Here is a 16217-nt window from a genome sequence, read left to right as displayed (position 1 = left end):
ATCACTGTCTCTGCCTCACAGGAGAGAGATGCTCAGAGGCAAATGTGGACAGGTCTGAAATAAACAAGTAAAGGGATTAGCTGGGTCCACATCTGAAAAACTTCTCCTACAGCCTTGGGAATACCACAGCTCACCCAGGAGAGCTTCAGGAAAAAGCAACTTACCAACTTCAACCTGCTTTTTGTTTGTTTGTTTTTGTTTTGTTTTGTTTTTGAGACAGGGTTTAACTGTGTAGCCCTGGTTAGCCTAGACTTTGAACGCAGAGATCTACCTCTGCCTCCCAAGTGCTGGGATTAAAGGTATGTGCCACCATGCCAAGCCCAGCTTTTTAATTAATGAAAATTAGTTTCCCTTTTTCTTTTCTTTGACACAGGGTCTCATGTAGCTTAGGTTGGCTTCAAGTTGACTGTGTAGCTGAGAATGACCTTGGACTTCTGATCCTCCTGCCCCTGATTCCCAAGTGCTAGAACTACAGTCGTTACAACATGCATCACACAGGCTAAGGATGGTCCCCAGGGTTTCATACATGCTGGGCAAGCTTTCTACCAACTGAGCTACATCCCCAGATCAATTCATTTTCCCTTTTTGAAAAAGGTATATTTAAATGCAGTTATTAAACAGTATCCATGGGACTCTAGGAAGCCCCTATTGCTTCTCTACAAATACCAAAGTCTGCCATGTACAAGTCTCTTGAATAAAATGGTGTATTGTGTTTGTACATAACCTGTGCATATCTTCCAGTGCACGTTAAGTCATCTTTAGATTATTTATAAGAATACCAATAAAATGCAAATGTTGTGTAAATAGCTATTTCATTGTATCTTCTATGGAGTGACAAGGAAAAAAATCCATGTACATTCAGGACAGACAAAATTACTTGTAATTATTTTTGATCTGTGGCTGGTTGACTCCATAGATACAAAACTCAAAAATACATAGGGCTGGCTATATTTCCATTAAGCAAATCACAGTGGACCCAGACCAATGATTTTATATGAAGTTCATGAAATAAAATGTTGCCAGGAAATGGCCTTGGGTAAATTTGAGTGTTTCTTTAAGATGGTAATTGTGTGTCGGTTAGCACAACCTTCCATCTCCAGGCTGGTCCAGTAGCAGGGATGGTGGTCTCTTGGCCAGGTAAGTGGGCTGATCTAGAATTTCCTTAACTAGTTCTTCCACAGACTACAGAATTTCACAGCCCAGAAACAGAGCCACCTCTGCCTTACCAGCTGCCTGTACCTGTCCATATTAGGCAAAGAGGCACTTGACCTGCTACAGCCTGTGTGTGTGACTTCAGACCTCAGGAATGTCTGATAGGCTTATCCAAGCAAGAGATAGCAGTTTTCCCCCTTCTACTCCTAACTCCCTCCTACTCTCAGCTGCAGGCCTCCCCAGTGGCTTCACTTAGGCAGTGCAGGATCCACATGGCAAGCTGGGTCATGTGTGAGAACCAGGGCATGGGATCTACATGGGAATGTGGTACTGAGGCGGCCATGAGCAAGGGTCACATCAGGGGATGTGGCAACCCAGCTAGATGCTCTCAAATGCAAAGTCATCCTTCTACAGTGACAGTGTAAGAGGGGTTTTGGTTTTGTTTTGTTTTCATTATGTCAGGCGTCCCCAATCTCTGGCTGGGACAGGAGTTCATGAGTCATTTTCAGCAAGTGTTTTTCCTGAAGGAAGACAATGCTTGCTGACCTGCAATGATAGCCTGATGTTATAGAGCAAGTGCAGGAAGATGCTAGAAGTAGCTCTAAGCTAAGTGGCAGAGTGTCCAATCCCGGGAGGTTGAGGTGTGGGCTCATTGCCCATGATCCTTTTTCCTTGTAACCTGCCTCCAAAGCAAGAGGTCTTTTTCCATCTCCTCCTCTCATTCATCCATCTATCCTATATTCTCAGGCTCTTCCCATCTCCTCCCCCTTTCTTTCCTATTACACAAGCATGCTTCTTTCTAGATTGTCTTTCTTCTGTCCTCAGCTCTATAGGACAGACTCCTACTAGTCTGGCAGACTCCCACCCTCTTCTAGGAAGAATTTCCAGACTACCCCAGCCAGTTAGTCATTTGTTTTCCTATATTCTACATACTGGGGCACACACCCCTCTCACAACACTTGGGATATTAATGATCTCAATTATCATGGTGGCTCAGTGTTTGCTGATCATTAAGTATGCAGTAGGCAACACTCAAGGTCTCTAGAAGGATGACTGTATTTAACCCTAACAGTCACTGTGAAACAGATACCCTATTATTCTTACTTGACAGAGAAAGACATAGAGATAGTAAAGCGGCCTGTAGAGCTATGGAGGGATTTGTAGGTACCTAACTGTTTGGTGCATAGTATTAACTCCAAAACATCTATCTTGTGAATTATCAAATATGTAGATGAATAAGGAAGTGATTATATTCCTGTCTCCATTATAGAAAGCTCTGGTGAGAACTCATGTAGCCCAGGCTCACCCTGAACTCCTGGTCCTCCTGCCTCCACCCTCCTAGTGTTAGGATTACAAACATGAGCAACCACACGTAACTTGAGAACTATTTATTTTTTAATATAATTTCAATTTATTATTATTGTTGTATGTAGGGTGATGTGTGCCATGGAAGTGTGTGGAGGTCAGAAGGTATCTTTATTGGGCTGGTTCTCTTCTTCTACCCTTGATTGAACTTGGCTCACCAGGCTTGCATGACAAGTGCCTATATCCATTGAACCATCTCAGCATCTCACTGGCATGGTTTTTTGACAGCTTAGCTCAGGCTGACTTCAAACACTGTGTAAAAGGTAGATTAATGCCGTATTCTTTGCTGTTGTTTTGAGACAGGGTTTGTCTGTGTAGCCCCAGCTGTCCTAGAACTCACTCTGCAGACTAGACCAGCCTCGCACTCACAGAGATCTACCTGTCTCTGCCTCTTAAGTGATGAGATTAAAGGTATGCACCACAACTGGTTGTCTGATTAATACTTTCTTAACCATCTTTCAAAACCATCTTTACTGTTGGATGCCTACCTAAGGTGTAGAGATCTACAAGCACTTACTGCTGGCACAAACCAAGATAGCCTAAACCCCAGCAGTGCTACTCAATGGCTCCCTCAAAGCTGCTGTGGCTCCCTACCTGCCCCACCTCCTGCACATGTCACCTGCCAGATGAAGAGAACACTTCTCTTAAGTTGCTTCTAGCATTACATAAGTACATAGTTTGGGGGTGTGACAGCTCCATACCAAATTACATATTACAGGCTTATCTGGATGTCACATCTGAGCCAGGCGTGGCCTTAGTGCCAAGGTGGCATCAATCTCAGGAGAGTTCATATGATTTGATCCTTGGTTCACCCCATTCTTATCCTGAGTCACACCCAGGGAATGAATTATGAAGTGCCTAATGAAACCCTCATAAATATTAATAGGTCATAAACAACTATCTCAGGCTAAATTATGCAATGCACACTTGTGCCAGTGGTCTGGAGACCTGCTTCCTCTTCTCCTCATAGACCCTGCCCTCCTGCCACTGCCACCAGCATAGACAGGCATGCGTGGCTAGAGATTCAGAAGCAACCACAGCACTTAGCATGTGCAGGTGGGGAGCTGAGAAGCCCAAATCAGCTCCAGGTAGAGTGGATCATGCTCCCCTCAATACAAAGAAGGGGTCAGGACAAATTGCAGTTTTCCTACTCATGCCTGTGGCTAACTGGGAGCTTTAATTAAGCCAGACATTCAACACACCTGCATTATCTAGACTAGCATTTATGATCAACCACATGTTTGCTAAGGTCTAGTATTTCTTATCTGGCTGATGCTAAGCATAAACTATTATGTCAAAGAAAACATAAACATGCTGTGTGAACAAGTCAGTGTCTGTCACGTGGGAGGACAGGTGGGACCCATCTTCTGTGGTTCGGTTTGACTCATAAGAAAAGCAGCACGGCCTCTTAGAGTTGAGTGCCCAGCACCCATGCATGACTCTGCTATGGGAGGGTCTGACCAGAAGAAAGGAACCAGTAAAAGTGGAGAACACCTGTGTTTGTCTGTGCTCCCAGTCTTGGGAAGCTGTTCCACCCTCGTGTCAATCACATGATGCTAGGAAGGGCTGACAGTTACAGTAGCCAGGGTTCCTGGATTTGACCATTATGGATCCAGAGGCAGGACAACAAAAAGTCCACTACTGAGCTGCAAGAGTTCTAAAAATCTCTCCTTTTTTCTGTGGTGCCCTCCTTTGAGGCACAACTTTCTTGGGAGTTGCAGGGACCATACTTGGGGTCCTTTTAAAAAGAAGGCCACCATATGCAATGACTGAAAAAGGTAACTCTGAAGTCCCACCCCCCAATTCCCAAGGGAGTCATGAACAAAAAAATTTACAACTTTAAAGAGAGGCATTTGTGGGAATGAAACCCAGGGTATCTGTTTTCTCCCTCTTCCTTTGTTACTCTGGTGTCCTCCTGCTTGAGGCTAGAACATGGCAAGTTTTGAACCAGCAGGTGGGGGTGGGGGTTCTCTTCTACTCAGGGCTTAGGTGCACATGATTTTAGTACAGTTGGAACGCTTTCCTGTACTCTGCACATGGGTGCATTGGGCTCAGGACCTTGGCAGCTATCTCCCTAGGGCGATGGAAAGCAGCCGTATCCCACAGTGGCCTCCGCCACTCCCCATCACCAAAACAAAAACACAACAGGCTCCATTGCTATGGAGAGTTCAATCCTCTTGTCCTGGGATTGGCACAGACTAGAATTCCATGGGCGCTGCTGAGCTACCTCCCGAGAGGTCTAAATACTGGGCATTCAACATTAACCTAAACAGACAGCCTGGATCTGTACCAGCAACAGTTCTCCAGGGCCAGCAATGAATCTCAGCTTTAGCAGCCTGCCTGGTGGTACATGTCAGAGATTACAGAGGTGTGTCCTAGGTTCACTGATGCTGCCAACCGTAGACCACAGGGGGCACACTGTTTATGGAGACTAGCTACAGGTGTGGTCCTGAGCAGAGACGTGGATCCTAGGGAAGTGTCAAGGAGATGTTAAGAAGAAAAGATCAGAGACAACCCCACAGTTATTAACTGACAATCAGGGAGTCAGGCTGGAAAGATCGCTCAGTGAGTAAAAAGCTTGCCACGTAGGCATGAGGATCTGAGTTTCAATCCCCAGCAGTCATGTAGTATCTAGGCATGAAGACAAACACCTGTAAGCACAGCATTGATGGGACAGAACAGGTAGATTCCAGGATCAGGCAGTCTGGCTAAAATAACAAGCTCTAAGTTCAGTGAAAGATCCTGTCTCAAAAGAATAATGTACAGAACAATAGAGAAAGATGCCTGAAGTCGACCCCTGCCCTCCTCGTATGCACACACATAGGCAAGTGTGCCCACCCAAACCCCATACAACAACAACAAACAGGAGTCTTTTAAAATTGTTTGCTACCAGTAGACATCCACTAAATAAATGGCACATCTTAGGTAACACAGTGCTTACGCCGTGGAATCAGACAGAGCCACCATGCCTTCTGGAAGTATGAACAAAGGGGAAACAATTGCCTTTCTCAGTCTAAACATCTTTAGAGCAGTTCAAAGACCTACTACAGGTGTTCCATGGGCTCAAATGGGACAGAAGGTGCTTTGTATACAGAAGTTGCTCAATAAAGAGCAGGGCCCACAGGCAGCAGGGGTGTAGAGACAGGAGAAGTAGAAGATAGGCTGGTGGCATTTGCTTCGTGCCCCCATTTTGCATTTGGTTCCCTCTCTTGGAGAAGGTACAAAGTGGTAGCTATGACCACCACAATAGAATCGACTTTAAGTCACCCCTTCCAGATAAAGGAAGCTTTCCCTGGAGAACCACAAAATAGCACCCACAGCCACATCTATTAAGAAGCTCAAAATGGCAAGATAGCAATAGTTCTTCAGCTCCTTGTCCCATGAGAAATGTCTGTGGGGTCCCCTTACCTTGGTGTTCATACAGGCTTTCCCTCGTTTATACTCCTTGTGGGAGCCACGCTTATCCAGCTTGTGCCATAGGGCCTTGGCCTTCCAGGTGTTCACCTTGGACTTGAGTTGAGAGTAGAAGTTTCTATGGTCCAGTGGATCTAGGTCCAGGAGGCAGGTGAGGATGTTGAAGGCCTGGAGGGTGCCTTTGCATGTGGTAGCTTGCACAAAGTTCTCAAAGACCTGGCCGGCCTGGGCCTGCTTCTCATCCTCATTTTCTCCCATGGTTCAGGAGCTGTGTGGAACTGTGGTGTGGAGGGGTCAGAATCGGTTACCATAAATCGCTGGGAAACTGTCACACCTGCAAAGAAAGGCGTCGACAGGTGAGTCTGAGTCTCATATCCTTTAAAGGTTCTAAAGGGCTGATCTTGATTCTGCATGCTCACCACTCCACCTGGGCTTTATTTGGAGAAGGTCCAATGTACCTTCTAGGCTGGCACGATGCCTTTCTGGCAGCCTCTCTCCCCAACCCCCAATCCTTTTTCTGACTGGAGTACTGCAGATTGCATATAGCTATATAAATATACTCCAGAGAATGTCAACAGGACCCAGGCAATCAAGCTGCAAATTAGATGGATTTGGAAACTGTGAGTAGGAAAAGGAAAAGGCCAGAAAGGAACAGTGGATTTAGCTCCAATGGAAAACCTACCATTCTTGGTGCTGCAAATGGATTAACTAACAGAAATTCAACCTAGTTATAATTATGTCACTACACAGCTGAAAACCTATAGACCACCTTCCTCCAGGTTCCCTGGTCCTTTTCAATTATTACCCCAGGGTAAGGTTTTCCTCTATACAAGTGACAAGTGACAACCTCTCACAACTTCTGGAATCCTCTGGAAGCACACCACACCATCTACCTCAGCCAGACAACCAGAAGTCAGAGTCACATGGCCTTCTCTTTGCCAGTGGCAAAGGGAGCCCGTTCTGTGCAAGACCAAGCAGGGAGCTGTTTGAACAAGTGTTTGGACTGACAGAATGGAGACACGCACTGGGGCATTCATTCACATCGCTGAAATAGCTCGCTTGGGATTGGGGCACGCTCCCCACCTCCCTCTCTCTGAGCCATTCCAACCTCAAGCATTCCTTAGGGAAGTCATTTCAGCTTCAAAGGAATGAAAATGAAGGGAAGCCACTTTTAGCAAAGCTATTTCTTTTTTTCTCAAACTTGCATAGTTAGTGCAAGAAGGCCAGTGTGAGGGCTGGCTATTGGGGTACTGAGGAGCCTGGCAATGTGAGTCTGGACAACACATAGAGTACAAGGCCTCCATCAGCTTCACACTCCCCAGATAGAATCACTCATGAAGGGTACATCTGGATCAGAGATTGGTTTCAAAATATCCAAAACAGTCAGGAGGCTGTGTATCCTTTTCCCTAATCTCTGATTCATCCACAACAGTTTCTGATGTCTTGGCAAACATCACCATCGCACTGGGTGCCAGGAATAGAGATGGCTCATGCAAAGATAGACCCCATCTGGAGAAGAAGACAAAACAGTGTACAAAAGAGTACTTTGTCCAAACAAGGAGCCTGACGTTTTGCTCAGAGAAGCAGGTGTCCCACTGAGCCTGAAGAAGTCACCAGGAAATGCCAAATTGCTTCTGTGGTAGGAAGGAGGGGTTTTCTGTACAAGACAAGAAAGTGGAACTATGGGCCATCGAGACACTGTTCAGAAGCATGAGTCTGGAAAGAGCTGGTACAGTAGCAACAGCAAATTCAAGCAGCTCAGGATTCCTGCAAAAAGTGGTAGATTAGGAGTTCTGAGGTCAATCACAGAGTATTTCCTCCAGGCCGAGGAGTATACATGGCTCATGCAGGAGCCTATCCTCCCTCTACTGCTTCCCTGAGAGCATTCACTATGCCTGGTACTTTGCTCACAAGGTGATTACCTCCATCCCTGAGCAAGATCTTAACTTGCATATGTGGGCCAGGCCCATTCTTCAGGAGGGCCTACCTGACTACCCTGATCCATGCCACCCAACAAGTTACACAGGTGGAGAGGACTGGCAATGTGGTGCCCTGCCTAGCTTGGAGGAGACATGAATTCCTTCACTTGTGCTCCCTTCTTAGCTCCTCATATCAACACTGTGGCCTCCCATGTCTCATCTTTCTGTGCATGTCCCACTTGCTACCCAGGGCTTATCTGCTTCTCTGAGTGTGTTCACATTCCCAGACTTATCTTTGGAATCATAACATTGTGGCATTGAATGAGAGCGTGGAGGGTAGCTAGAAGATAAAACAAGGCTCCCAGGATTCTAACAAAACCTTACAATCCCTGCTGAGGATGGATGGATTGACCTTGGAGTGGGGTGACCTTGGAGATACAGGAGCAGGTGTGCAAAATCCCTTCACTGCCACGTAACCTCACACAAACCACTTAAATACCAAAACTTGGTTTCTTCTAAGAGAATCATGATAACTTCAAGCCCAGGAAGTGCTGAGCATGTGTGCTAACATGTGTAATGCATGTAACGCATGCTATATCCAAAACAACGTTCCACTCCTAGCTTCTTGTCTGAAATTGCTTACCATTGGCAAGTATCAAGCCAGATCTGTCTCCCAGGAGACAATTTACAAACCTGAAGAACTTGTCTTCTCTCTCTCCCCTGAAACCACTTAAATCTTGGACTTCAGTAGAGGATGAGGCAAAGGCAATGTGAGGGGTCTGGAGGTGTGAGAGCTTCCAGAACTGGCTCTTATCTAGGGTGTGATAAGGGAAGGGGAGGTAAAGGGCACATGGGAGGAGTTAAGTTTGGCTCTGGACACAAACCCCACTGTATCAGGCTTGAACATGCCTCCCTGGATCTAAACAGTCTCCACATTTTAAAATACTGGATTGCCAAGTCATACCACTTTAAGATGGTACATGGTGGGCAGCCATCTTTGTGGGAATATCAGATCATTTATTTAGTCAAGGAAACCTGTGCCTGTGTCTGATTTCCAGCACTTGCCAGCTATGTGATATAAGGCAAGTCATCTCAGTTGGTAGCCTCCGTTTTCCTGTCTGTAAGATGGAGACAATACTTCTCACATCAAAGAATCACAATCATAAATGTAGTCAGGTTTGGGATATACTTATCATTCACTGGCCTTGTAACTAGCATCAGTCTTTCAATGGCTAAAACATCAACTAAAAAAGAAATATAACCCATGGCTTAGACTGGCTTCCCCAACCATTTGCCTAGCATGCACAAACCCAGAATTGATTTGAGCCCCAAAACTGACAAAACTAAACACAATCAAACCACCAAGCCTTGATAGACTAGCTTCCTATGTCAAGAAATTGCATATACCTTAAAGCTACAGGACAAGGCACATCCCAGTAACCTCAGCTTTTGGGAGGCATAAGCATGTTAGGCCAGCCTGAGCTACATAGGAAGACCCTGTCTTAAATAAAACAAAACAAAAACTCTAAAAAACAAAGAGCATCACTTCAGAAGATCTAGTCTGAGCTCCCTTCTTAGCCATGTAGTCTTGGACAAATCACTGACCTTGTGAGTTTTAATTTTTCCCATATATAAAAGGGGAATCTCACTAGGAATTTGGATAATGAACTGAAAACAGAGTGTGTGCGTGCAGTGCTGATCAGCTGCCTGCTGACTTTGAGGCACACAGTGAGTCTGAGCTTTAAGCTTCTGTTTCTTAGAGATTTGTGGGTTCATGACCTCTGGGGAATACTCTTACCAGCCCCAAATGACAAGGGTCAAAAATTGTTAAGGCAGAGTTGAGCATGGTGGCCCAAGCCTATAATCCCAATGCTTTTAAAGTAGAAGCAGAAAGATGAGGCAGGAGTTCAAAGTTACCCTTAGCTACAAAGTGAGTTCAAGGCCATCCTGGGCTACAGGAGACCACAGAGTCTCAAAAACAAGAAAAATGCTTCGATCAGAGGCTCCTGGGTGGCTGGATCTTGGTAGTCTGCCCTTTTAACCACCGCCCAGATGTTGCCTCTTTGGAGTTTGAGATGTAATAGAAATAGAACCAACTAGCTAGAAATATGCAGGGTTTTGCATTTTTCTGGGAAGAAACAAGATGTGATGTGTCGTTTCCAAGAATAGCCTGAAGTAGTTTGGGCTTTGTTGACTGAGTCCCTTATTTGTGGTTTTTCAGCTTTTCTGCCTATGTGACTTCATGAGTCACAGAGACATTCCCTTCCTCTGCCTCTGACCATCAAAAATGAACATTCAGAGCCCTGTACTGCAGGTGACAGCATAATGATGGGCTCAGCTCACAGCATCTGGGAGACAAGATCAAGGTTTGCACAGAGACCCTGTGCTCCCCATCAGTAAAGTGAGCCTATGTATTCACACTTAGAACCTCACTTCCAATGTGTCCTCTGGGCCTCACCACCTATCTGATGGGCAGCATGACAATGTCTTGGGGGAAAGGTGGAGTTCTGAAAACTTATGGAGGCCTGGGGAGGGACATGGGGTAGCCATGTCCAGGAGAGACACTCAACCCTCTACGCCACCTCAGGCCCCACAGACAAGATCTGTTTCAAGGTCACTGCAACCTAAGAACAAACCCTCATGTACTTTTCATGCCAACCTTCCCTCCCCCTCTCTCAGGTCTGCGGCAGCAAGGAGTCTCTGTGGTTGTCTCAGCAATGACACAGATGTCACCCTGTACTCCGTGTGGCTAGGAAACACCACCAGCCTGTTTAGTCTCATATACTGCAGAAAATCAGTCACAACTACATGAATCCCTAAGCTGAGGCAAAAGCCAGCCAGGGGTGTGGTAGGAAACACTTCCCTCCTGGCTAGGTCCCTGCAGAGCCCAGCAAGGACAGGAAGGCCTGGTCACCACAGGTGGCCTAAAGCCCTAACTTCCCATCTGGCCCTTCATCTCTCTGGGCACAAGGCAGCCAATGTAAACTGGGAGCAGCTCCAAGCCGGGTAGCACAGGCCTATAAGCCAAGCAACTCAAGAAGCTAAGGCAGGAGGATTATAATTTTGAAGTTCATCTGGGGCATGGTTTCTTGAGTTATAGCATCCTGAACAAGAAGGGATTAGTGTGTCTTTATCTAATCCCCAAATACATGGCATGTGCATAGCTCAAGCAACTCCCTCCTATTGACATTCCCCAAACCCAGGAATATCTTTCTCTTCTTCTTATTTAGCATGGTACGTGGCCTTCTGCACCTTGTTTCCCCCAGCTATGCTCAATGCTGGATATTCGTGTCTCAGTCACCAATGCCCACCTGGATCTCAATACTAGCTGTTTCCTCCAGAAAAGAAAGAGCAGTCCTGCATGAAGCCCTGGCAGCCAGAGGACTAGTGAGTTCAACTAACAAGGTTAGTTCTCTTCCAGCATCTCTACTTCCTGGACCACAGGGCCATTAAGATCAGTGTGGCAGGGCCCCTTCCAAAGAGCCGTGTCCTTAGCTAGGCCTGGTGGTTCACACCTGCAATGACTGTGCTCCAAAGGCTAAGAGAGGGAGTTCCCAGAAGTTGAAAACCAGCCTCAGCTACATAGTGAGTTTTACAATAATCTAAAAACTAACAATAATATTAACAACAATAAAAACCCAAAGTGTCATGTCCTTCCATGGCAGTGTGGAATGGAAATGATAAGCTGACCATCTATGTCTTGGCTGTTACTTCACACATCTGATGTGATCTCCCTTGTGGGAACCCTATGTATTTGATCAGAAAAATAACACACATTTCTCCACATACAGAGTCCATCTTTGCTATCAATACTTGGCAGGCTGTTCTGCAGGACTGTGAGCTGGTGACCACACATTGGGATCACCCAGGAAAACTAGGATCTCATACTTCTAGTTTCCCAAAAGCTAGCTTGCTTGTCTCAAGGTGGACAATGGGAGACCACAGCAAGCAAGTTCAGAGATATAGAGAATGGAGTGAGTGTGGCAGGGCATGCATTTAGTTCCATCAGTTGGGAGACTAAGAAAAGAGAATCATGTATCCAGGCTAGGCTACTTAACAAGGTCCTCAAGGAACCTTTAAAACCACAACAAAAGAAATCATATCCTTCCCATGTGCATGATAGGGCCATCTAGCCATGTCACATCTGTTCTGTGCTTATAGAACCCCAGTAATGAATCCACTATGGAAACCCGTGTTCTTAGTTAGACAGTGGGTGCTACATTTTGTAATCAAGGGAGACAGAAAGTAGAATGGAGTTGGGTATAGTGGGGCATGCCTATAATCTGTAATCCTGGTACTCTAGAGGTCAAGGCAGGAAGATCATGCTTCAAGACCTGCCTGGACTATAAAGCAAGGTCCTGTCTCAAACAACCTAAACCAAAAGAGGATGGAGGTTGCCAGGGTCTGAGAGAGAACAGAGAAGAAACCTTTAACAAAACAGAGTTTCAGTGTAGGCTGATGAAAATGTTCTGTGGATAGATGGTGGTGACAGCTGGACCACAATGTGAGCATCCTTTGTGACACTGGTTAAAATGGTAAATTTGATGTTATGCATATTATACCACAGAAACAACAAATAATCAAATTCATACAAAACAAAACCACAAAGACTAGGGTATAAATGGGTAGCATCATTTAGAGTGAAGCCCATTTTTTTTTAAACCATAGCAAACAAAATAAACCATTACACCAATGGAAGAAACACATTGGTTCTTATTTGGTGAAGTGCCAGGCTTGCCACTCTTGGGTGGGCAGCAGCAGACCAGACCACATCTTCATCCTGTAACTCTTGTCCTCCCAGCCTCCTCTCTTGCTGTCACACCTCCCTCCACCCCAGTATCTTCCCCAAATGGGTTGAGTCAGTCCCACAGTTTCCATAGCACGCTGTACCCACTTTGACTGCAGTCAGTTCCCATATTGACATGTTTTACTCCCTGCTTCTAGCACCTACCACAAGGCTCTCTCTATACAGTTTGTGGTGTAGGAATGAAAGAGTGAGTATCCACTTTCTGAGAATATACTTGTTGTCATTTAATGGGCATCAGTGAAGTCTCAGGCAGTGTATTACCAGCTTCTCTGTGTATTGAAGTGGTTAATTATTGTAACAAACCACGGCATTGTTAGATACCTCAGGCTTATTTTTCAAAGGATTAAAGTCAGCAGCTTATTGAAGGTCATAGGGCCTGAGTCAGGAAGCTTCCATTGGAGGCCCATAGCCAAGTTCAAAAGCATATTCCTAGGCACCATTCCTATAATGCTCCTACAAAAAGTGCTTAGAACCACAGATACACAGACTACGTTGCACATCAAGTCAAAGACCAGCTTTTCTCTAGCCCTAGGATACCTGATGCTCCCACACATCATTTCTTCATCAGCTCTAATATAGAAGGATTTGAGGTAATGAGTGCTCAATGAAGAGCCAAAAGAGGATAACGACCAACACATTCATAAACACTCAGTTGAGGGGTGACAATTTAGTTATGGTGGACATGGCAGAAATAAGCTAGCTGACCTCCAGCCTGGTGGTGCCTTCCTCCAAGGCTATTCCTTGCAGCTGTGGGGGCACTGGTGACTAGGTATACCCCTTATGGAGCAGGAGCAGGAGGGACTTAGCACTTTGAGGACTGACCCATAAGCACTCCACCTCATCCCAAGGCTGACCCTTAAGCGTCCCACCTCATCCTAAGACTGACCCATAAATGTTCCACCTCATCCCAAGACTGACCCATAAGTGCTCCTCCTCATCTCAAGATCCCCTATGCTCTTCTTCCTCTTTCAGAGCACCACAACCCTAGGGACTACATGGTGAAGTAGTTTAAAGCTGTAGAGAGAAAGAAGCCAGCTCCCCTTGGATGCCCACTTGGAAAAAAGCCCTTTATGGACAGAACATGTTTTAGTTTTTACAGGTATAAAAAAAAACACACTTGTATTCTGAAGTCATTGAACATAGGGATTTATCTGTTAGGCAGAAAACATCACCTTAACAATTACAAATAGGTATCAGTGGACATGTTAAATTTGGCCTGTGTCATCAGAAAACATTCCCTCCAACAAGAATGTTGGTCTGTGGGAATCTACACCACTCTTATGCCACCATGTGTTGTCATGGTTTGAATCTGAAATGTCCCCACTGGCTAGTGGATTGAGTGCTTCATGAGTGTGCAATTTTAGGCTTCTGTAGAACCTTTAGGAGCTGTAGCCTGGTTGACAGAAGGAAGTCTCTAGATGTGAATCTTTGAAAGTTATACCCAAACCGATCTTGCTCTCACTGCTTCCTGGTCAACTATGGTGTGAACAGCCATTGCCACACGTTTTTACTGCCACAGACTAAGTCATTTCATCCTCACTCCATCATTCCACTTTTCAAGTATAAGCTATGATGACCTTTTGAGATCATGAGTCATAATAAACCTCTTCTTTCATGAACTGTTTCTGCTAGGAACCTTTTGTCAAAGTGATATTAAAATAGATAATTTGCCCATAAACCACAATTATAACCATCATGGCACAATATCCCTAAAAGTACAACAATGACACTCACACCTTGGCAATAACCAACAGCTCTCTGATTGGACATAAGGCCAACTAAACATGAGGGAAATTATGCCTGGTAATAGAAATCTAGCTAGCTATCTGGGGCTAATGAGAACAAGGGTCTTAGGAAGAACCTACCACCACCACATCACTAACCCAGCGTAATCCTTAAATACATTCTAAAAGTTCTCCTTGTACCCACAGATGAGTGTAGACCTTACTCCTCATCAAAGAAGTGTCTCTACAGCAGACAGAGACTGTCATGGAAAACCACAGTGAGTCAAAATGCAGAGATCAACTGATTGTGAGGTACTTTGCCATAATGGATACATCTACAACACAACTCTCATACCTAAGGTTCGGGAACCACCTTGGAGTAGAGGGCAGAAAGACTGTAAGAGGACCAAAAATCCTGCTGTGTGATTGTGCCTCCTAGAAACAACAGAAAAGCCACCCATGACACCACAACAATATGTCTGCCTAAACAAGATCTGAACAATGGCCATATCAATTGACATACTAACATGAAAGGAGAGCATTTCACAGCATCTCACCCATAGACAGCCACAGGCAATGAATGACTGCTGAGAGAGACAGGCCCTAACAGTAACAAGTGGTCAGCCCTGAAATCGTAGATACACTGGCAATATTAAATGGACTCTGTGGGTTGTATTTCTATCTTTATGCACATGTGCCTGCAACAATAATGATCAAAGAAAATAAATCATCAAATAAAATAAATGAAAATCAAAGAGACCATCAATTTGAGAGAGAATGAGGATCGTGGGTGGGGTTTGTGGGAGGGGGCATGAGAGGAGTTGGAGAGAGGAAAGGAAAGACAGATAATGATGTGATTATATTTTAATTAAAATTAAAAATAAATTTATATAATTAAAACTTTTTAAAAGAAAAATCTAGTACCAACTTCCAATAACAATCTATTCTGCCATTTTATATCTAACCTTTTATCAAGACTTTGATGTCTTAAAAAAGTTGTCTGAACTCCAGAAATAAGTCTACCTACTCCCTTGAAAATCCATATCCTTTCCCCATTTGAAAATGGCATACAGCAGGGTGCTAAGATAGACAAGCTAGTTCTTTCCCTTGGTTTCAATGATAAATCAACCACTAAACTCCTAAGGCCCTACAAACCTGTGCGAAGGGATCAAAAGAAATGTGGATTTTGAGTCATTCAACTCTTCCCTTTGAGCAAGTCACAAGCAACACAAAATTCCTATGACAATTCAATGAAGAGATTTCTTACAGTGCCTGGTTAAGTGTCAATGTGAACACCAGGCTTGGGAGTGATTTTTCCCCTCCAAAGACTAGACAGACATTTTTTTCAAGGGAATGGGAACAACCCTCTGTTGAAATATGATAGCTGATGTACACTTTCTACTCCGTTTCTGCCTGAAGCCCCTGCAAAGTTACCTCCCAGGTGAATCTTTGCATTTGGAGGCACCTCTCCTGGATTGTTGAAGTTAAACCATGGGAATGAAAATCCCTACTGAGAGTCTGAAGATGTGGGGGAATGCTGGAGAAGAGGTTCGGATATCCATGCCTGTTTACAGGGTGTACAGTACCACATCTAGAAACTACAGGATGACCACGGAGTCATGCTCACTCTGTCCACCTGTTTCTTGGCATCTAACAGTCTGTCCTACAACACTTCCCCCATTTAGAAGTGTGTGCCTCTGCCCTGAATTTTGCACCTTCTCCTTCAAAGATTCATTGCACACATTTTGGACTGCCTTCTGATTTCTGAATTTATCATTATGAATACACTCCTCCAAATATGCCCAAACTCAAACCAGTTAGATCAAAACTTTCTTT

General features: G+C 44.8%; 1 protein-coding gene across 2 annotated transcripts in view; it reads right to left on the bottom strand.

Annotated features, from left to right (window-relative positions):
* Positions 1-16217, bottom strand: part of Mical2 (microtubule associated monooxygenase, calponin and LIM domain containing 2) — a 186902-nt gene that overhangs the window by 137870 nt on the left and 32815 nt on the right. For both annotated transcript variants that reach the window (XM_051192696.1, XM_051192697.1), the window contains exon 2: positions 5926-6265. In XM_051192696.1, coding sequence (XP_051048653.1) covers positions 5926-6189 — 264 coding nt within the window. In that variant the 5' untranslated portion in view covers positions 6190-6265. The remainder of the gene's footprint in view (positions 1-5925; positions 6266-16217) is intronic.

This window comes from Phodopus roborovskii, unplaced genomic scaffold, assembly GCF_943737965.1.
Source record: "Phodopus roborovskii unplaced genomic scaffold, PHOROB, whole genome shotgun sequence".
Classification (NCBI taxonomy): Eukaryota; Metazoa; Chordata; class Mammalia; order Rodentia; family Cricetidae; genus Phodopus; species Phodopus roborovskii.
This window is presented reverse-complemented; position numbering and strand designations above follow the sequence as displayed.